The sequence below is a fragment of the Megascapheus bottae genome, chromosome 14 (genome assembly GCF_031878675.1).
Source record: "Megascapheus bottae isolate mThoBot1 chromosome 14, mThoBot2.hap1, whole genome shotgun sequence".
Classification (NCBI taxonomy): Eukaryota; Metazoa; Chordata; class Mammalia; order Rodentia; family Geomyidae; genus Megascapheus; species Megascapheus bottae.
In genome coordinates this window covers 43,761,907-43,784,490 of record NC_143522.1, presented here as the reverse complement: position 1 = coordinate 43,784,490, position 22,584 = coordinate 43,761,907, and the positions used below count along the sequence as shown (strand labels likewise).

The window sequence follows — 22,584 nt, the reverse complement described above, 5'->3', positions numbered from 1 at the left end:
CAAGAGCCTGGTCACTGTCCCTGAGCTTTTTTGCTCAAAGCTAATGCTCTACCACTTGAGCTACAGCTCCACTTCTGGCTTTTGTGGTGCTTAAATGGAGATGAAGAGTTTCACTGAGTTTTCTGCCTGTGCTGGCTTTGAACTGCAATCCTCAGCTTCTAAGTTGCTCAGATTACAGGCATGAAGTACAAATACCTAGCTCTTTTTTTTTTAAGGAACTGATGCCTTTTAACCTCCCACATTGGTATATAATGATCTGTTTGCAGGTAATTTAGCTTTGTAGTAAGGCATGCCTGTGTTCTAAATTTACTATTTATAAAATAAGAGAATTTAGGTAAAGTACTAACTTTTCTGAATTAAAAAAGCATTTTATTAGGGATAGATTATATCTACCTGTGGGTTTGTAGTGGAAATTAAAATGAGAGCTTATGTGTAAAGATTTTGCTTTGTAAGATGCTTCTTTTCTGGTTTTGGCACTCCATAGTCCTTGTATGGGAACTATGAAAATATCAGGCACCCAGAAAATTCTCATTAAACTATGTGTTACATTATAGTAAAATTTTGTTAAATATTTTTTAAGGAGGACTTTCGACTACATTTTAGAAACATTTCTAGAATCATGGATTGTGTTGGTTGTCTTAAATGTCGGCTGTGGGGAAAGCTGCAGGTAAGAAAATCTGGCTCAGTCTGACTTCTTATTTGCCCTTTCCATGAAGAATTTTCATATTTTCTTTTTTTATTATTTATTTATTGTTATTTATATATTTTCTTATTTCTATTGTAGACTCAAGGTTTGGGTACTGCTCTGAAGATTTTGTTTTCTGAGAAACTTATAGCAAATATGCCAGAAAGTGGACCCAGTTATGAATTCCATTTAACCAGACAAGAAATAGTTTCACTACTGAATGCATTTGGAAGGTGAGTTTGAATATATTGATTATTTCTGTTAGACAATTAAGCATACTGCAAACTTTCAGATAAAACTAGGTAAAGAATATTCTTTTTCCAGGCACCTATAGTCCTAACTACTGAGGAGGCTGAGATCTGAGGATCATGGTTCAGAGCCATCCCTAGACAGGAAAGTCTTGAGTCTCTTACCTGTAATTAACCACAAAAAAGCCAGAAGTGGAGCTGTGTCCAAGGGGTAGAGTGCTGGTCTTGAGCCAAATGTTCAGTGACAGCACTTAGGCCCTGAGTTCAAACCCCAAAGACAAGCACATGCATGCTCACACACACATGCACACACAGATGCACACAAAATCATTAGGTGATTCTTTAGTTTCATTTATTGATATATATTCATGATTAATTTACTGATTGAATCTCAAATATTCACTGAAGGTTTTTTTTTTTTCTTTCCAGTCCTGGGCTTTGGCTCAGGGCATGAGGACTGTCCTTGGGTTTTCTCAAGGCTTGAGCTCTACCACTTGAGCCACAGCACCATTTCTGACTTTTTTCTATGTATGTGGTACCGAGGAATCGAACCTGGGTCTTTGTGCATGCTAGACAAGCACTCTACCACTAGGCCAAACTCCCAGCCCTATGGACTGAGTTTTATGAATTAAAAAATACTCTAGAAGCAGTTTGTATGCTGGCCATTTTTTTTAAAGGACCTAGAAAAATTATGTTGTTTCACACAGGTAGACATGTAAGATTTTTGGTGAATTCACCATTATATAAAAAAGGTTGGAGGGAGGGAAAGGGGGACAAAAATATGAGAAGGGCTATCAAGTTTCGAGAAATAATGTATCTACTATTTGATGACTATAACTGTAACCCTCTGTACATTATCCTGACAATAAAATAGAATAAAAAGGTTAATTAAAAAAATAACTGTTTAGCAAAATGATTTAGGGCAAAGCATAAAGTAAGATACATTAAAAATTCTAAAGCCAAGCGTGATGGCTCATGCCTGTAATCCTAGCTACTCAGGAGGTTGAGATCTGAGGATCAAAGCCAACCGGGGCACTAAAGTCTGTGGGACTCATATCTCCATTTAACCACTGGAAGTGGAAAACTGGGAGTGGTACTGTGGCTTAGGGGTAGGGCAATATTCTTGAGCTGAAGAGCTCAGGGACAGTGTTCCCAGACCAAGTTCAAGCCCCACAACTGGAAAAAAAAATTCCAACCGGAGGTGTACTTCCTTTTGATTTATTTTGTAAAGAATGCTGATGATTTACCATGTTGATGATCAAACCCAGGGGTCTTGTATATGCGGGGCAAGGACTCTACCACTGAATTACATCACCAGCCCAATTAAATGATCATTGTTTAAGGACTATGTTGTTTCACTTAATAAAAATGTATGATTTACTAGGTGCTGTTTGCTCACACCTGTAATCCTAGCTCCTCAGAAGGCTGAGATCTGAGGATCATGGCCAGCTCAGGTAGAAAAGTCTGTGAAACTCTTATCCCAAATTAACAAGCAAAAAGCTGGAAATGGAGGTGTGGAGCAAGTGGCAAGAGTAACAGTTTTCAGTTGGAAAAACTAAGGGACAAAACCCAGGCCCTGAATTTGAGTCTTTAGGCATGTGTATACCCATACCCCTACCTTATAGTGGTTTCAATTGACTTTCAAAATTATTTCTCTGATAACTGGGTGCTGGATAGTTATGATTCATTGTGTAGTTCGTGACTTTTAACATAAAGATCACATTCGAAATTAAGGAACAAATTTTAATTTTCATGAAAACGAGGAAAAATAATTATTCTGTTTTTTATAGACCAGTAGCTTTGCATGTTTGTACATTTACTAAATGACATATTGCTGGGCCTGGTGGCTCATGCCTGTAATCCTAGCTACTCAGGAGGCTGCGATCTGAGGATCAAAGTTCAAAGCCAGCCCGGGCACAAAAGGACCTGAGACTCTTATCTCCAGTTATTCACTAGGAAATAGGAAGTGGGGCTATGGCTCAAAGGGTAGGGCAGTAGCCTTGAGCTGAAGAACTCAGGGACAGCGCCCAGACCTACTTCAAGCCCCATGACACACCAAAAAAAAAAAAAAAAAGAGAGAGAATAATGATATATTATCTTTATTCATATGATTGCAGAAATTTTAAATGTTTTATATATTTCTTTACTTTTTACTAAGTATTGAATATATTTATTTATATTTAACATGCTTAAATATTTTGTATAAATACTCATACTTTAACACTATTGTTATAAATATTTGAAACAAATATTTCAGTATCTGCAATTTATTTTGTGTATTTTAGTTTTAATATTCAAAGCTAATTTCTAGACAGTTTTATTAGTTCTACCATGCCAAATTAATAACTAAGTACAGCATATAGTTTATGTAACCTTTTCAATTTGTTGAAAGAATTTCTTTACATATTTTAATGTTTTAACAATATAAGTTGAATAATAATATACTAAATACATTAAAGAGAATATATTTTAACAATGTAAAGTAAATAAATTTATCTAAGATAGTTTCTAAACAGAATTTGTATACTTTTTTTTTGGTTACAGAATTTCTACAAGTGTGAAAGAATTAGAAAACTTCAGGAACTTGTTACAAAATATTCATTAAGGAAAACAAATTGAAATATACCTTTTTCAGACAATGGAGGCCAAAGAGTGGAATTTCATTCAAAGGCATAAAAGCAATGACAAACATTTTATATAAAGCTCTTTTTGTAAAAGAATAATTGTTTTAAGTAAACAGTTTTTTAAAAGTTGTGCTAAGTCTATGTTTAATATTATTGTGAGTGAAAGTACTGTCTCAATAATGTATAAATTTTAAAGTGTAATATCGAATAAAAGCAGGATTATCAGGTTCATTTGTGATAGACTAGCAAACGATGTCTTAAGTCTCACAAACTAGAATTTTGTGTAATGAATGACCTATAATTATCAGTCATACTTTTAGGCTTGTCAGATTTAGCAAATAAGAATACAGGATGCTCAGTTAGATTTGAATTTCAGACAACTCATTTTCTTAAACTATTAAGTTCATTGCATATATTTGGAACATACTTATACTAAAATAATTATTTAAATGAAATTTAAATTTGTGAGAGTCCTGTGTTTTATTTGACAAACTGACATGGAAGAAATCATTTTTATTGTTATATTGCTATTTTGATTGGGTTGTTTTATAGCAAAGTACAAGAAAACTTAAAGGCATATGAGATTTTTAAACATTATGAAAAGATGAATAGATTATATATTTATTCTCATAATATGTTCCCTAATAATGAGTAAGATTTGGGGGAAGACTTTTTATTATTGTAATTTCAAATTTATAGAAAAAAATTTAAAATAGTACAATGAACTCGTTTACCAAGATTCACAATTGTGTGTTGGTTCTCCCTTCCTCTCCTCTACCCTCTCTCCCCCCCATTATTGGAGATTAATCCCAGGGCCTGATACCAGGCAAGGTCTGTGCTACTGAGCTACATCCTCATACTGTGTGTGTGTATACACACACACACACACACACACACACACACACACATACACATGTTCTTTTTCCCTTGGTTATTTGAAAGCCATCATGCCCTCTAACCCTAAATACGCTAATGTAATATTTTCTAGAAATGATGTTTTCAGAAATGCGCTATATGTCCAGAGCTATAATCCTCTTAGCCTTAAAATACAAATCACTTAAAGTCCTAGTCTAAAACTTTTTAGCTTTTTTGCTCTTTTTATGCTTAATTGATGTAATCATAGGGTGTGTGTGTGTGTGTGTGTGTGTGTGTGTGTGTGTGTGTGTGTGTGTGTGTGTGTGTGTGTGCTGGGACTTGAGCTCTGGGCCTCACATTCATTCTTTGTTTTTGATTTTTTAAATTCAAGGCTTGTGTTCTACCACAAAAACTGCACCTCTAGTTCCACTTTTTTAAAATACATAAAATTATTTCGTTTTGTCTCCTTTAAACTGAACTATAAATTTTGGGAGGTTTTCATTAGTGAGAGCTCTTCAATGATAAATATTTGAAAGGTTTTAGAAAGTAATATCACATGGTAATTATAGGGAAAAAGAACCTATACCTCAAAATTATGTGCCCTTTTTATAGATATCTTATATATTTTAGCAGGTTTAATATATTGAAATGTCACAGTTAGAAAAGCTGGATTTATATAATGTTTTAGAAATGTTACTTTACTTTTTTGTTATAATTCCAATTTCTGGTCCAGTGCCAAGCATACAGTTTGTATCCAACTATGTGTTGATTGAATGTATAAATATGTAGTCAGAAGATTTTAAATGAATAATCCTAGAAACCAAGTTCAACATGTGTCCTATTGTCATTCCCTCAGTCAGTCCTTTTAGAGACTCAAAGGATTAAGTGATCATGATATATAAAAATTTAAGGATACCTGTAGTACTCTAAAAACACTGTAAATAGGTTTAATTGGTAATTCTGTGTATAACTAGTACTCAATCTCCTCACCATCCCTTTAAGTGTTCTATGGGCTTTGGGTTCTTCTCAGTTCTTACCAATGGGGCCTGAAATCCTACTCTAAATCCATAGTTCACCAGACAGTTCTTATTTACCTTTTTTTCCTGCACTTATTTCCTGAGAACCCTTCCTTACACATTTTCTTTTCTTTTCTTTCTTTTTTTTTTTTTTTTTTTTTTTTTTTTGCCAGTCCTGGACTTGGGCTCAGAGCCTGAGCACTGTCCCTGGATTTTCTCAAGGCTAGGGCTCTACCACTTGAGCCACAGTACCACTTCTGGCTTTTTGCTACATATGTGGTAGCGAGGAATCAAACCCGGGTCTTCGTGCATGCTAGGCAAGCACTCTACCACTAGGCCAAACTCCCGGCCCCCCTTACACATTTTCTATTCTATTTGTTTCTTATCTCTGCTTGCTCTTGAACCCTTTCCTTTCATTTTTGGTCTCCAATTATTCTTTGCTCTCTAAGTCACTGTACTACTTTTCACTCTTGGGGAATTTTAACTCAGTGATTCTTTATCCTTCCCAACCTATCCAGCTACTGCACTTCAGTTTTTCTCAATCTCTTGTCTGTATTTTCTGCAAAACTACTTTATCCTTGTGTTCTTTACTTTGGCTAATTCCAGAAGAGTCATTTCCTAAGTTTTCTCACTTCAGTCTTGTCATCTACCTTCCACTGCTTATTCGAGTCTAATTTCCAGTTGGCTTATTTCCATTTTACCAAGGCAGCAGTCTTTATAGTTTTATTGCTATTAAGTGAAGGACTGCACAGACCCTTCTCTTTGTGGATCTACATGTGACCAGATTAGCCTTTCAAGAAGCACTTTCCACAATCTGCTCTCTGCTTAACACCCTTCAGTAACTTCATGCATTTTTCAGAAGTCATAGATCCTTGATTGCTGTACAAGGACCTCCTATATGTCTTCCCTATTCAGCATCCCAGTGAAATAGACTTGGAATGCTTCCATCATCTAAGATGCCTGGGCCCCCAAACATGGGACTCTTATCACCATGGGCACTAGTCATTCCTTCCCCACCTAGTAGATGGGGATCTCTCCTGAGAAATCTCCCTTTCTCCAATTAAGGAGTCATCTAACTTCCTCATGTGTCACCACTGTAATTACAACCTACCTCTATTGTATTACTTATTGTACTGTATTGTTTCATTTCTTAAAAAAAAAGTCTCCTTGCTAGAATGTGAGCTCCTTAAGGGCAGGAAATGGAACTGTATTTTTGGCATTTCCATAGCATAATTTTTGGCATTTAATAAATGTTGGTTGAATAAATTGTTTTTAAGCAACAGCTTTGTTACATTAGAAGTTCTACCTTCACTCCCTTCACTTTACAACAAGGATCATTAGACTCAAAGGTGTGTAGGATTCAGGGAATCAATAAAGATGAAACTGTATTTAAATTTTGGTGTGTTTTTTTGGTGGGTCATGAAAGAGGTCTGATTATTTTTTTTTGGGGGGGGGGGTTTGGTCATGGGGCTTGAACTCCAGGTCTGGGTGCTGTCCCTGAACTCTTCAGCTCAAGTCTACCACCTGACCCATTAAGCCACAATGCCATTTCCAGTTTTCTGGTGGTTAATTGAAGAGTCTCATGGACTTTAGTGCTTGGGCTGGCTTTGGACTATAATCCTCAGATCTCAGCCTCCTGAGTAGCTAGGATTACAGGCATGAGCCACCTCACCCAGTGTTAGAAAAGATCTTTCAAGGAGAAAGGCAGCATCATTGAGGAATAACATGGAAAAGCTGAAATTATGATATAAATTTATAAATTAACTCGTGAGAATTTTTCTTTCCCTTGATATTTGGGTAAATATATACTAATAACATGGGAATTTTAAAGTAAAGCGTATGGCACTTCATATTAAATCAGTTTGTAATAGGTGGTATCAATCCAGATGTAGTTATGAGATTACTAAAAGTAAACTTTTGGTTGTAACTCCCACTTATCCTATGTGTTAGACACTCTAGATTAAGAAAGCCAGACTTCCAGATAAAAGCACACTTTTATTCTTAACAGTAGTGTTTTGTTACAATTGAAATAACAAATAAATACATTCATTGGCCACAGCTATACTTTTACAACCAGTGTGAAACTGATTATATAGCTGAAAAACACTTAAATAATAAAAAGGCAGCTATGCATATAAAAGCCACTTCAGCTCTAAATTATATCTTCCATAAACTACAACCAGCCACAAGTACTGAGTTCCAAATGAAATAAACGATAAGAACGAATATTGCTAATCTCTGTAGAATCACACACTTCAGCAATGAAATTCACCTTTCTAATTAATGAACACAAGAGAGGAAGGTCTAAATAATCATGTGCTTCAGTGCAGGATGAACAGGGAATGGTAGCCCTTTGATTTATTAACAGCTCCTTCTTTCAAGACCAAATTTAAAGTGCTCCTAGTGCTTTGGAATTTTAAGCAAAAACTGGGCCAGAGTTTTTCTTTCTTCATCTTTGGTGATGTACTGTGCATGATGTATACAAGGAGACAAATGCAAGAATTGAGGGACCCTAGTCAGTGATAAAAGAAATCTCAAATTCAGTACTATAAACTACGGCAACTAAAAGAATCATAATACAGAATCTGAAAAAAAAAAAAGGCGAAAGTAATTTTTACCTGGTCAGCGGGAACTTCCCTAAGGAAGCTTTACTAGAAAAGTCTTATTTTATCATCTTGGCTCAAGGATTAACAAAGAAAACACGATCTTTTCTTATGAAGCTCTAGGTAGATACTTAACATCATCAGCAAAACAAATAGCATATTGAAAAGGAATCTAATAACTGAAAAAATAGTCTGTCACTGATGTAGTGGAAATATACTTCTAGTTGTATTATCTTAGTACCAAGATTAGCTTTTCTACTGTGAAATTTTACATAATTTGGCTACAAAGAGAGAACTTATAAACTGCCAAAACACTAACTATATGCTTCTGATAGAACTGAAAAACCTCTTGTACGGTAACAAGAAGACAATAGCTTTGTACAAGCCTCCCAAGAAAGTGTTTTAACATTTTCATTTTTTGTTTCCTCTATTATACCTATCTAAAGTTATGACATAGTTATTAAAAAGGTGAAATAAAAAACCTCATAATCAAAGTAGAAGAAAAGGGCAGTTGTATTAGTTCCAGTTCTGAAGAAATAGACCAGCAGACAATTATATATAGTCATCTTTAAGCTCTGTGGCAACTTCCCTGTGTTGCCTATTCCTTGGCATCTTGAGGTATTCAGCATCTACTTCTCATATAGACACTGGTAGAAAGTGCATTTTTAAAGTCTGTATTGTCCTAGCCTACCGTGTGTGTGTGTGTGTGTGTGTGTGTGTGTGTGTGGTATCTGCACACACTCATGTGCATGCACACGTGGATATTTTAAATTTCAAGTAGGACATTCATGACCATTTTAATATTCTAAAAGTATTTCAATACTATTACTCTGGATTTATACTTACCTATGTCATACATCTATGTTGTTTGCTTATTTAGTCTAATGCTAGAATTAACTTGAACTCATTAATTTGGTTTTTCTATAAGGTATCAAAATGTGAAAAATAAAGGGGAATGATATGTCTTATAAAGTATTGCACTTTAGTTCACTGCAATGATGTACCATGATTTAATTTACCTGAGGGCAATCTTGATTCAGCTGGTAAGATGAACTACATATTGTTTCAGATAAATCAAATACTTTTGAAATGTATTCATTAAAAATCAGAATTGTATATCTTATAAATAATTCTTAAATATATCTGAAAAGTTGATTAGTCCCAAGAATTTTCTACCAAAATCTTCCTATGCAAAAATCACTCTTGCTTTCTGGAAGAATCATGCTTCAACTGTTATATGTGTCTTAATCATACAAAACCATCACTTGACCTATTCTACTTAAAATAATCACAGACTTTTTCACTGGTGTGTTTTCTTCTTGAAGAAATTATGCCCGGCGCCAGTGACTCACACCTGTAATCCTAGCTACTCAGGAGGTTGAGATCTGAAGATCGTGGTTCAAAGCCAGCCTGGGCACAAAAGTCTGTGAGACTCTTAACCACCAGAAAGCCAGAAGTAGCACTGTGGCTCAAGTGGTAGATTGCTAGCCTTAATCTGAAGAGCTCAGGGACAGCAACCAGGCTCAGTGTTCAAGCTCTACAACTGACCAAAAAAAAAAAAAAATTACTGTGGCTTTCCAAAAACTACTGTTGGTCATTACTGTAAAGGACTGCTAATAATTTCAGTTGGTATTTTAAAGGCATATTGTTTCCAATAAAAATGTCTTTTAGTTTTTTTGAAAAGAATGATACATGTTTATGTCTTTAGTTGGTGCACTATTCACAATCTAAAACAGTAATTGGGTAAGGGCACTGCTGGATATATAGGCTTCAATTTTTGTAGAAAAACCACCTTCCAATTTGGTATACAATAGTATTCCAGTGGAAGCACTGGATGGAGTATGACTTCGGGGGCTGCAGTGTACTTTTTTAGAACAAAGATAAAAGTGCAAATATGCAATTCATGTTTGAAAATCAAGATGTTTCCAACATGTACCTTATGGTCTAAGTTTTCTTTTCTCCTACACCAAACTTTCCATTTTACTTAATTTTACTACACAGAGGTCTAAAGAATCAGTGGTGTTCTCCACCACACAGCCACATTTCCAGAATTTTGTTTTCAATTGTAAATGATAAGAGAATGTTGATGTAGATGGAATTTAAACACATTATGCATACACATTCATGAAAAGCAATTTAGGAATCACACTTGGAAATGCTATCAGTTTTGTGGAGTTGCATATAAGCTGTGGTGACTGTTCATATCTAAATTACTACAAGTAAAGAGCAAAGGAGCAGTATCTGTTATGGGTCCATTCCGATGGGGAGTGACTGTGTAAGTGTTGCTTTCACACCCAGTCATGGTGCCATACCAGCCCAAACTTTGCGAATTTGATAAACTGCAACAACAAGGCAAAGAAGACACAGATCTGTGATCAGAATATAGAAAAACCATACCAGCTTTTTTGTTTGTTTGTTTTTGGCTGTCCTGGGCTTTGAAGCCTGGGCTTGGGCATTTTTTGCTCAAGGCTAGCATTCTACCACTTGAGCTTATAGCACTATTTCGTGCTTTTTCTGTGATTTACTGGAGGTAAGAGTCTCATGAACTTTCCTTCCAGGGCTGTCTTTGAATCATGATCCTCAGATTTCAGACTCCTGAGTAAGCTTATGGGTATGAGCCATTGGTGCCCAGCTCATACTGGCATCTTTTTTTTTTTTTTTTGGTGGGTCATAGGGCTTGAACTCAGCCAGGGTGCTGTCCCTGAGCTCTTCAGCTCAAGGCTACCGCCCCACCCTTAAGCCAAGTTCTACTTCCCATTTTCTAGAGGTTAATTAACCTTTTGTACCCAGGTCCTTTTGTGCCCCGGCTGGCTCTGAACCTTGATCCTCAGTTTTCAGCCTCCTGAGTAAATAGGATTACAGATGTGAGCCACCGCGCCTGGCTTTCATACTGGCATTTTTAATACTGTCAATGCATTTCATAACACACTGTCAAATATACCAAATAACCTAATGACTTTCAATAAAATTTAATGGCTAATCTCTTGGAATATCACATATCACAAAAGAATGCATGCCTCTCAGAACTGGTAGAATTTATCAGATAATAACAATTATGCATTAGGCTATCTTTTAAGACATGTATTCATTCATTTAGGGCTTGCTATATCCCTGTAAACCAGATTATATTATCATCCTTACTTTATACATAAAAAACAGGCCCAAAATACGTTAAGCAACGTGTCCAGACAAAATCAGACATACCAAAAATGTAATCACAAGTTGAAAGAATGATATAGGTATGCATTAAGACTTTTTTCTTTGTCCCTATACAGTGTACTGATTAAGAATGTATAATTGTTTTGAAATAGGGTAACAAAATATTTCTTTTTTTTAAATTAAAAACATTTTATTGTTGGTGTAATGTATAGAAGGGTTACAGTTACATTCACCAGGTAGTAGGTGTATTACTTCTCACACATTGATACCCCTTCTCATGTTTTTGTCCCCATTTCCCTCCCCCAAAACAGAATATTTCTATGAAACATAACCTTTCTACGAGTTTTATGTAAGACCTTGAATTTTGAATAGTACTAGGTACAGAAACAGATATATAACCAGCTTATTAACCCATAAAATAACATAAGCCTTTGAGTTAAATGGTATTTCTCCTTCCTTCTTTCCTTGCCTCTGCCTCTCTTTTGTGCCAATCCTAGGGCTTAAACTCAGGACCTGATCACCATTCCGAAACTTTTGTGCTCAAGGCTAGTAAAGCACTAGCCTTTACCTCTTGAACCACAGCTCCATTTCTGGCTTTTCTGTGGCTAACAGGAGATAAGAATCTCACAGAATTCTGCCCAAGCTGGTGTTTAATGGCTATCCTCAGATCTCAACCTTCTGTATAACTAGAATTACACATGTGAGCCACTAGCACCTGGCCTAGATGTGTGAGCTTTTGTGTTCAGCTAGTGCTCTACCACTTGATCCACACCTCTATTTCCAGCTTTTTTGCTGGTTACTTGGAGATAAGAGTCTCATGGACTTTCCTGCCTTGGCTGGCTTTGAATCGTGATTCTCAGATCTCAGCCTCCTGAGTAGCTAGGATTATAGGTGTGAGCCACTGCATCTGGCCAACCAAATTACCTTCTTAATAGTTGGATTAAAGCTTAGAGTTACTTTCAGTCTATCTCAATACTGATTAAGGATAAAGGATTTTTGTTTACATTTACCTTCCTTCTCTTGACCCTCCCAGTCTTGGCAAGTCATCATCACTATCGTATCGTCTTGGATTGTCGAAAAAGTAAGCTCTGGAACTATAACTGTGGCTATTTATCATGCCGCCAGGTGCCTGCAAACCAAGTAATAGAAAGCACATGAGGGTTTACTTTTCAGTCAAGAGTAGAGGCTATAATCTATGATGAATATTTATTTTTACATCTTCAACCTTTAACAAAAAATAGACCATCAACATCAATGTTTCAGACTTCCTAAAAATAAGGAGGATATTATAGAGACATCATACCAAGTTCTGGTTTAATCTCTGTGCCCGGAAAAATAGTACCACCGACCATGCTGGTACATGTTCCCATAGAAAGAGGACCATTCCAAACACTACATAATCTTCTCCACTCACACCTTCCACATGAGCCTGTAAATGGAGCAAGGCAGAAAGATTTTTGTATAACTGTTTCATGTATAAGGAATCACAATTGCTTAAAGATGCATAAGTTAACAAACATTAACTACAACCACATGAACTCTAAAATTTTCCATAGTTTGTGGTTTCTAGTGAAATGGCATTTAACTTTTCAGAGACATAAAATGCTTTAATGTTGAATAGAATGCTTTTTTAAATGTATCAATTGATGAAAATTAATTTTAATCTTTGTATAGTATGGACTGATTTCATTTTGGGGCTCTACAGTCTGAAGAGTTAGTTTATAAATACACCATAAACAGCTCCATTTGGCACAACAGCACCTTGAGTTAGACCTGTAGAGAAATGAACCCTGTTAAATTACTCAGTTTATCTGCTACTTAAAATAAAGCTTTTGGACCTAATCCACATATTGCATTTATGTCTACTCTACCAGGTGTTGAGAGAGAGAAATAGGGAAAGAAGTGAAGAGAATCTATCACATGGAGCCAATATGAAAATGTGATTTCATTTACCTTATTTTGGGGAAAGGTAAATAAGTATATTCCAGAATGTCTTGAATTCAGCACAAAGTTAAATTACTATAAAGATAGGTGAGTCAAACTATTTGAAAGGAGGGGTAGAGAATGCTAGGAAGTTAAATATGCATAGTTATAGGTCTGGGAATTTCTATGGCCAACACATAGACACCCAAAAATTCTATGCTCTTCTATCATCAAGATTGGTAATGCCAGACTTTTGAGTAATAATTTGAATATCTAATATGGAACCAAATCTTAAAGCTATATGTAGTTTTTGGATAAAGGATAGTTATCTTAACAATTCATTAACTGTATTCACTGGATAATGATAGACAACTTACCTAGAGCTATTTAAATACTAGCCTTGAAAAACTACTTTGCAACAATATATTCTTGACACTATTACAATTTACAAAAAGAAAAGTACAAAAAGACAATACTTGAGAAAATTATTTCTCTGAAAGTAAGATTTTCAATGTTGCATGTAAACAAAAACAAACACATGTCTTTAAACATGATTACTGAGAGCAGGCAAGAGATACCATAAAAGTGCAAGTCAAATACTTAATGTTTTCTTAGATAAGGCTAGCTTAATTATCAGTTGTAGTAATTACAAATTAGCAATATGTGGTAAATACTCACCTTATCAGAAAGATTATCCCAGCCATAATTAAATGGACTTTCTAATGTATCCTGAGATATGATGATAACCACTAAATTATAACAAGCTCTGGAAGAGTAGAGGAGAATGACCACAGAGCCTACAATGACAGTCTGGCACAAAGACATGCCCTAAAAGAGATTAAAAAAATCCATCAGCATGGTGTGTTTCACGTTGCTCATGACAGGTAGCTATTTCTTCACCATACACCGCGGTCACTTCTTGCAAAGTAACACACACAAGGCACGGGGCGGGGGTACCTGTTGAAATAAACTCTTTATTATCCTGCCTTACAACTCCTCCTGGAATTACATATTATGTTTATAATATACATATGCTATTATGTGCATTCTCTGTTTACTTATCAGATGGACGCTGGAGAAAGATTTTGTTCTGCTAAGGTTTTCTTATTCCCTTAATATATTATAGATAAGGTGGCAAAAGATCAGAATGTTAAATGATGCAAATCAGAGATAGAGTTTAGCCAAAGAAAGAATGAAAACTAGAAACAGCCCATTTGATACATTTGATTTCTGATACAAAATGAGAATAGAAATTCAGTTCTTAGACTATTTATTCGGTTAGAGTTGATGCTAGTCCCCAATTGATGCCATTGTGTTTATGACAAAATGATCAATGTGCTCAAATGTACTTTCAAAACTTTATGGCTTAAAAAAAACATTTCTTCAAGTGTACAATGTCCTTGTATAAGTAGTTCTCAACTGGAGTGTATGCGTGCAATGGAGAAGTGTGCTATTATTAATAAGACACTAATATAAAGCCAATATAGATATTTAATTTTTTTGAGATGAGAGGTTTTACTGTATTTCTACGCTAGTCTTGAACTACTGAGTTCAAATGATCCTCTTGTCCCAGCCTCTTGAGTTAGCTGGCATGTATCACTGTATTATTTTTAAAGGTACTATATTATTAAAAAAGAAAGAGAGCAAAAGAGAACAGAATCTTGCAAGCATTACCTAATCACAAATGTGTACATTCACTGCTGAGGAATAAGATCACTTAGAAGAAATGTATTATCATATGGGCTCTGCTCAAATTTGTAAATTTTTTTGTCTGTCATGGGGCTTGAACTCTTGGCTTTTCAACTCAAGGCTACTGCCCTACCCCTGGGCCTGGGCATTTTTCCTGAGCTCTTCAGCTCAAGGCTACCCCCTACCCCTTGAGCCACAGCACCACTTCTGGTTTTCTAGTAGTTAACTGGAGATTAGAGTCCGTTGGTCTTTAGTGCCGGGCTGACTTTGAACTATGATCCTCAGATCTTAGCCTTCTTGAGTAGCTAGGATTTCATGAGTGAGCCATCATGCTCGGCTTTGTAAATAACTTTTTAAAACAGGTTATAAGAACAAGGAGCACCAAAAATAATTAGTAAAAATAACGTACAGCCAAATTATATACACAGAATAAGGGAAACCTATTTATTTAGAAAAAGAGTCATCCAGCAAAATGGACGATCACAAGATGGAAAAATGAAGCCCCTAGCACCTGGATAACTGAACCTCCATCTCAATGTAGCGTATTATCAATTCAGAACCTTCCCACACAGCTCTTCCCCATCAGCTAGTGACCTCAGATGCACATACTCCCCTGCTTCTGTTTTAGCAACTTCTGCCTGCTTTAGAGCTTCATGGAAGTGAAGCTAAAGAATATAAATTCTTCAGTAGGTTTCATTCAGCATGCCTTTAAGATTTGTTCATATTGATGTTGTTGGGTTTATCAGTAGGTTTTTTCTTAGCCTTTTTATTTATTTTATTTTTTCTGGTGCTGTTCCTGGAGCTTGAACTCAGTGCCTGGGTGCTGTGCCTGAGCTGCTTTTGCTCGACTAGCACTTTATACTTTATAGCTCCATGCGTGTGTGTGTGTGTGATTGAAGGTAAGAGCCAGGCACAGTGGCTCACGCCTATAATCCTAGCTACTCAGGAGGCTGAGATCTGAGGATCCCTGGCACTAAAGTCCATGAAACTCTTATCTCCAATTAACCACTAGAAAACAGGAAGTGGTACTGTGACTCCAGGGGTAGGGCATTAGCCTTGAGCTGAAAAACTCAGTGACAATGCCCAGATCCAGAGTTCTAGCCCTACAACCCACAAATAATTAAATAATTAAATAATTGAAGATAAGAGCCTCACAGATTTTCCTGCCTAGGCTGCCTTGAAACTAATGACCCTCAGGTCTCAACTAGGATTACAAGCATGAGCCACTGGTACCTGGCTGTTAGTTCCTTGTAGGGGTGAGGGTGACCAAGTCTTCCTACTTTGCTCAGGAGCCCCCTCCTTGGTTTACCACTTCAAGCCTCACATACTGGAAAACTACAGGCAAACTAGATCAAGTGAAATACACTCATTCTTTTGATCATGAGAATTTGTTTCTGTGCTAGTCGGTTCATCCATATTTCAGAAATGGACAGCTTCTGTGAATATTCTTGTATAAACCTTTTGTAGATATATGTATGCTTTCATTTCATTTGGGGAAATAAATTTCTCCATGAGTAAGAATCACTGGTTCATGTGGTAGTTGTAAGTTCAGCTGTTTACAAAATTGCCAGCTCTTTCCTTAGAAAACGGGTGTACAATTTACACATTCAAGGAAGTATGAGTTCTAGCTGCTTCATGTGTAGGACTCATTTGGGTTGGTCAAATCCCTTTTCTTTCAGTTATGCCGGGAGATGTGAAGAAATATTTTGGTTTAAATATGTTTTCCTCTTGACTACTATTTACTGGGCTATTGGTCTTTTGTATATCTTCTTTGTGAAGAACATATTCAAATTTTCTAATTTTCTTTTCTTTGGCCTGGGGTTTTCCTTTATGGAAAAGCACTAGATTAAATATTTTAGGTTTCTTGCAGTTCCATACACATTTTGGACTCAAATAATTAACCTTTCTTTCATTAAACAAATCATATTGTTGTATAATTGACATGCAAAAAACTGTACACATGTAGAGTACACAGCTTGATAAGACTGTCAACTTGTCAATTTCTAGTTAAAAAATTCATGATGAAATCATGATCAGGGGGCTGGGAGTTTGGCCTAGTGGTAGAGTGCTTGCCTAGCATGCACAAAGACCCAGGTTCAATTCCTTGGCACCACATACAGAGAAAAAGCCAGCAGTGGTGCTGTGGCTCAAGGTTAGAGCCTTGAGAAAAGTCCAAGGGCAGTGCTCAGGCCTTGAGTTCAAGCCCCATAACTAGCCAAAAAATAAATAAATAAAATAAAGAAATAATGATGAAGATTATATTCAATTTCTAAATCAAATTCACAATTTCGACCCTAACAAAATTCTTTCTCTTTTTTTGCTGGTCCTGGGGTTTGAACTCAGGGCCTGAACACTGTCCTTAGACTTTCCTCAAGGCTAATGGTGTACCACTTGAGCCACAACACTACTTTCAGCTTTTTCTGTGTATACAGGACAGAGTAATTGAATCTGGGGCTTCATACATGTTAGGCAAGCACTCTACCACTAGCCCATGCTCCAGACCTTACCAATTCTTCTTATCTACAAACATGATATAACTATTTCTTCACTAAAGAAGGTCTTTCACTAAATAAGGTCTTTACTTTCTCTAAGAAATATTTTGTTATTTTCAACATAAGAGGTATGGCTTGTTTTGGAAATTTTATTCTTTTTTTTTTTTTGTGCCAGTCTTGGAATTTGAACTCAGGGCATTGTCCCTGAGGGTTTTTTTTTTTTTCCCATTTTGTAACTGATTCTCCCTGGTTTATAAATATGACAATGTTTTCATGTTTTGACCTATTTTGAGAACTATGTAACAGTGGCTGTTGCATAGTTGTTTTTGATACCTTCTCCATAAATAATGTTATATGCAATGGGACACTTACTTTCTCTCTCCTTCCTCCCTTTCTTCCTTCTTCCCTCTCTCCCCCCTTTTTAGAAACAGTCTCACTTTGTAGATCAAGTTGGCTCTAAATGCTAGATTCTTTCCCCTTAATCTCCCAAGTGTTGGGATTATAGCATTGTACCACTATCTTGTCAATTTAATGTCTTCATTCCCATTAAAAAAAAAATCTCTTGTTTCTTTCTCTTGCTTTATTAGAATACTTAATAGAAATGATGAGTCTTTGCTTTATTTTCATTCTTAGAATACAACATTCAATATTTAGATAGAATTATTATAGATTTTTTAGTATGTGTTGGTATCCTTTTATTCCATAGTTGCTGGATGTTTAGAATTGTTCATTTATTTATCACTAGGTAGTTGTACAAAGGGTTTACAATTCCCTAAGTCAGGTTATTAGTATAATGCTTCCCTATCTGGGTGTTTAGGTTCTTAATCATGAAGGACTGAATCTTAGTCAAATACTTTCCTTTATTACCTCTGCTGAAAAAAATTTATTAGTTTTTTTTCTTTTGTTCTCTTAATGTGGTGAATTGCATTGTATGTTAAACCAATTTCTGGATAATTGCTGGTGCTAGAACTTGGCTCTTGATCAAGGCTTGCAGTCTACTACTCATGCCTCTACTTTTGGCTTTTTTCTGGTTAAATGCAGAGAATGGTCTCTCAGACTTGTCTGTCTGTCTGGGCTTTAAATCTAAATCCTCACATCTCAGCTTCCAGAGTAGCTACGGTTATAAGCATGAGCTACCAATACCTAACCATGTATTTATCTTTTTTTTAAAATGCAGATTAGACTGAGACTATGGTTGTAAAGGATACTGTACCATAATTTGTGGATCTATTCAAAGGAGCATTTTTTGGGGGAGGGGGCTTTTGTTTCATTGATTTCCAGTCTATCTTTACTAGTTTAGTCCTTCTACTTATTTTGGGCTTAGTTCCCCTGACCTGTGATACATAGTTTCACTTATGCCAATGATATTATTATAATGTCTTATTTTCTAATATAGTATTTAAAGCCACGCTTTCCCTTCAAACATTATTTACCAGAACCTACAAATTGTTTCTCTCTTGCTTTATCAGAATAATGTGTTTAGCCAGGCGCGATGGCTTACATCTGTAATCCTAGCTACTCAGGAGGCTGAGATCTGAGGATTTCAGTTCAAAGCCAGTCCTAGCACTAAAGTCCATGAGACTCTTATCTCCAATTAACCACTAGAAAACAGGAAGTGGTACTGTGACTCCAGGGGTAGGGTGGTAGCCTTGAGCTGAAGAGCTCAGGGACAATGCCCAGAGTTCAAGCCTCACTATTGATTTTTTTTTAAAAAATGGGGGACCCTTCGCTGGGCCGGTAGCTGCCTAGGGTCTCCCTCCTCGGTTTGCTGCGATGCTGCGATGGCGCTGGACCCCGCAGCATCTCAGACATGTTGAGAAAGATGTTCTCATCCCTAAAATAATGAGAGAAAAGGCCAAAGAGAGATGTTCTGAACAAGTTCAAGATTTTACGAAATGTTGCAAGGACACTGGAATTCTTATGGTAGTCAAATGCTGAAAAGAAAATTCTGCATTGAAAGAATGTCTCACTACTTACTATAATGATCCAGCCTTTTATGAAGAATGCAAAATGGAGTATCTGAAGGAAAGGGAAGAATACAGAAACACTGGTATTCCTACCAAGAAAAGGCTGCAGAAGCTTCCCACAAGCATGTAGGCCAGAATGTTCAGTGAATCAGCAACTCATATTTATAAAGATCTCATATGAAATAATGAACTTCAGAATTTGGTTGCTTTGTTCTAATTATGGAAATATTTTTTATGAAATAAAGACCTTTATTTTAAAAAAATGGGGGGGCAGGGAGTTTGGCATAGTGGTAGAGTGCTTGCCTCACATGAATGAAGACCCTGGTTCAATTCCTTGGTACTACATACATAGAAAAAAACCAGAAGTGGTACTGTGGCTCAAGTGGTAGAGCTCTAACCTGGGACAGTGCCCAGGCCCTGAATTCAAGCCCCAGGACTAAGAGTAATGTGTTTCACTAATCTTTACTGTGAAAAAACTTTTAAATTTCACTTCTAAATTTTTCTTTCATCTGTGTGTTACTTAAAATTAAGGTAAATAATATTTCTATGTGTGTATGTATCTATCTATATATCTATATATGTATGTATGTACTCTATGCAATCACATTACTGTCAGTATCTAATTACATTGTTGCCAAAGAGTTTTCTGATTCCAATCCTTTGGAATATATTGAGATTTGCTTTAAAGTCAATTGTATGATTTATTTTGAGTTCCAATTCTATGCTACATTGAACTCAGAGCTCTAGACTTGAGAAAGCCCAAGAACAGTGCCCAACCACTTGAGACACAGCACTACTGGCTTTTTCTCTGTATGTGGGACCAAGGATTCAACACAGGGCTTTGTGCATGCTAGGTAAGCACTCTACTGCTAGGCCACACTCTAGGCCCAATGTTCAGATTTTCTATGGCTATTTTACTTCTGGCTGGGGTATAAACATCTCTAGTCATACTGAAAATCTCTTTATGTACACATAAAACATTATTTCTTCTTGATAAAATGTACCTTTTGGGGCCAGGAGTTTAGACTATTGGTAGCATGCATGCCTAGCATGTAGGAAGACCCGGGTTCAATTCCTTGGTACCACATACATAGCAAAAAAGCCAGAAATGGTGATGTGGCTCAAGTGGTAGAGCTCTAGCCTTGAGAAAGCCCAAGGACAGTGCTCAGATCCTGAGCTCAAGGCCCAGGACTGGCAAAAAAAATGTACCTTTTTATATTTGGTAAATATAATGTGCATTTTTATATGTAGTAATACTGTCTTGAAGTTCATTTTATTTGATAGCCTTCTGTGCCAAATGAATTCATAATACATGTTTTCATCTACATGTTTCAAGTTTCATGTCTGTTTAGTAAGCTTACGTCCCTGAGTTCAATTCTCATTAATGTCAAACCAAAAAACTATTTCAGATATAGTCGGGTTATTATTTTGGTGTCATCCTGAGTATACAGTGGAATTTTTCTAGAGAAAAGAGGACATGATAATATTTTCATTCTGTATGCATGTTTGTGTGTTCCAGAATTATTCCCTAATTCTACTAGATAAAAGTATGTACATTTCTGGTTATTAATGCAGCTTGTTTGTTGTACTTCTAATGAGTTTATACTACTTTTCTTCAGTTATGCATACCGTACTCACTGAAACCCTTTATCATTCAAAATTTCTTATTTTAAAATGGTCAAGTTTATCCTATACCTACATGGAAACCAAGAAATGGGTATACTCTTTCAATGTTTCTTATAGTATTTAGAATTTTCTTCAAGAGCTTAAAATTGATGTAAGACTCATTTAGAATTTAGTATTTTACACTCAAAGGAAAAACTACATATATTCATACTTATGCATGCATATACTTAGTAATGGGAATTATGTTTCAGTAGGAGATGAGGAAATGCTCTGGAGATGGATAGTAGTGATGATTATGCAATATGAAAACACTTAATGCTACTGAAATATACATTAAAATAGTTAAGATGGTAAATTTCATGTTATGTATTTTTAGGCCTATTGAAAGAACTTTCTGAACCTATAGCTCCTGTTTACTTCTAGAATGATGAACAAGTCAAGAGCTCTCTGATTCAAGAAGGTGAGGAATCTACCTCAAAATCACCACATAGGGGCCCGGAGTTTGGCCTAGTGGTAGAGTGCTTGCCTTGCATGCATGAAGACCCAGGTTCAATTCCTTAGAAAAAGCCGGAAGTGGTGCTGAGGCTCAAGTGGTAGAGCTCTAGCCCTGAGAAAAATCCAAGGACAGTGCTCAGGCCCTGAGCTTACGCCCAGGACTGGCAAAAAAAAAAAAAAAAAAAAAAGAGTCGCCACATAAAGCTTAATAAGAAACAAAAATATAAGGAAAACTACCTTTCAATAGCCTTCATGTATGTTAAGAATTTACCTTCTGCAGCACATTTTTGAATAGTACTACGGTCCAAGTTCAGCTGCAGCATGATTTGAGACCAAGCATTCAGAGCTTAAAGCAAAAGTAGTTGAAATTTTAAATATAGATGTGATGAATACTTAAAATACTAAATGATGCTTTTATAACTTTTCACATTAGAAATTAAAGAGCTATTGAAATATTTCATAAGTTACAAATGTAAATTATTTTACAGTAATTGCATTGTTCACTACCATGTGCTACTTATTAAAAATAAAGTCCGGGCTGGGGTGTACTTGCCTAGCAACTGCAATGTTCTGGTCTCAATCCTCAGCATCAAAAAAGAAAAGACTGGGCTGGGAGTTTGGCCTAGTGGTAGAGTGCTTGCCCAGCATGCATGAAGACCTGGGTTTGATTCCTTGGTACCACATAAATAGAAAAAAGCCGGAAGTAGTGCTGAGGCTCAAGTGGTAGAGCTCTAGCCTTGAGAAAGTCCAAGGACAGTGCTCAGGCCCTGAGCTTAAAAAAAAAAAAAAAAAAAATTTAAAGTCAAGCTAAGTGTCTATGGCTCTTGTAATCCTAGCTACTCGGGAGTCTGAAATCCAGAGAATCAAGGGTTGAAGCCAGCCTGGGCAGAAAAGTCTGCTAGACTCCATCTCCAATTAATCAGCAAAAAGGGTGGAGGTGGGGCTCAAACAGTAAGCACCACACTATCAAGCAAGCCAAGAAAGCTTGAGGTCCTGATTTCAAACTCCAGTACTGCCATTAAAAAAAAAGTCGATTTCAGAATACTCATGATAAGACAGTGAGAATATTGAGAATATTTAATACTGTCTTCAGAATACTGATTATTTAAAATTCTGCTTCATGAGATGAACTGTGTCCCCACAACTATATTCTTCATATTGAAACACAGTGGTTGTCTTGATGAAAACCACTCATGCAACTG

At 36.2% G+C, this 22,584-nt stretch overlaps 2 protein-coding genes and 1 pseudogene across 3 annotated transcripts in view; 2 read left to right on the top strand and 1 right to left on the bottom strand.

Annotated features, from left to right (window-relative positions):
- The window catches only part of Ero1a (endoplasmic reticulum oxidoreductase 1 alpha), a 38,564-nt gene extending 34,950 nt beyond the window's left edge, over positions 1 to 3,614 (top strand). For both annotated transcript variants that reach the window (XM_090345114.1, XM_090345113.1), the window contains 3 exons: positions 581 to 667; positions 785 to 918; positions 3,478 to 3,614. In XM_090345114.1, the coding sequence (XP_090201240.1) occupies positions 581 to 667; positions 785 to 918; positions 3,478 to 3,538 (282 nt within the window). In that variant the 3' untranslated portion in view covers positions 3,539 to 3,614. The remainder of the gene's footprint in view (positions 1 to 580; positions 668 to 784; positions 919 to 3,477) is intronic.
- A 3,570-nt stretch (positions 3,615 to 7,184) lies between these two features.
- Positions 7,185 to 22,584, bottom strand: part of Gpr137c (G protein-coupled receptor 137C) — a 50,287-nt gene continuing 34,887 nt past the window's right edge. The window contains exons 4-7 of the mRNA XM_090345102.1: positions 13,792 to 13,941; positions 12,494 to 12,619; positions 12,201 to 12,319; positions 7,185 to 10,370 (exon numbers count right to left, since the gene is read on the bottom strand). Coding sequence (XP_090201228.1) covers positions 10,193 to 10,370; positions 12,201 to 12,319; positions 12,494 to 12,619; positions 13,792 to 13,941 — 573 coding nt within the window. The 3' untranslated portion in view covers positions 7,185 to 10,192. The remainder of the gene's footprint in view (positions 10,371 to 12,200; positions 12,320 to 12,493; positions 12,620 to 13,791; positions 13,942 to 22,584) is intronic.
- Positions 19,083 to 19,518, top strand: LOC150055149 (COX assembly mitochondrial protein homolog pseudogene; annotated as a pseudogene).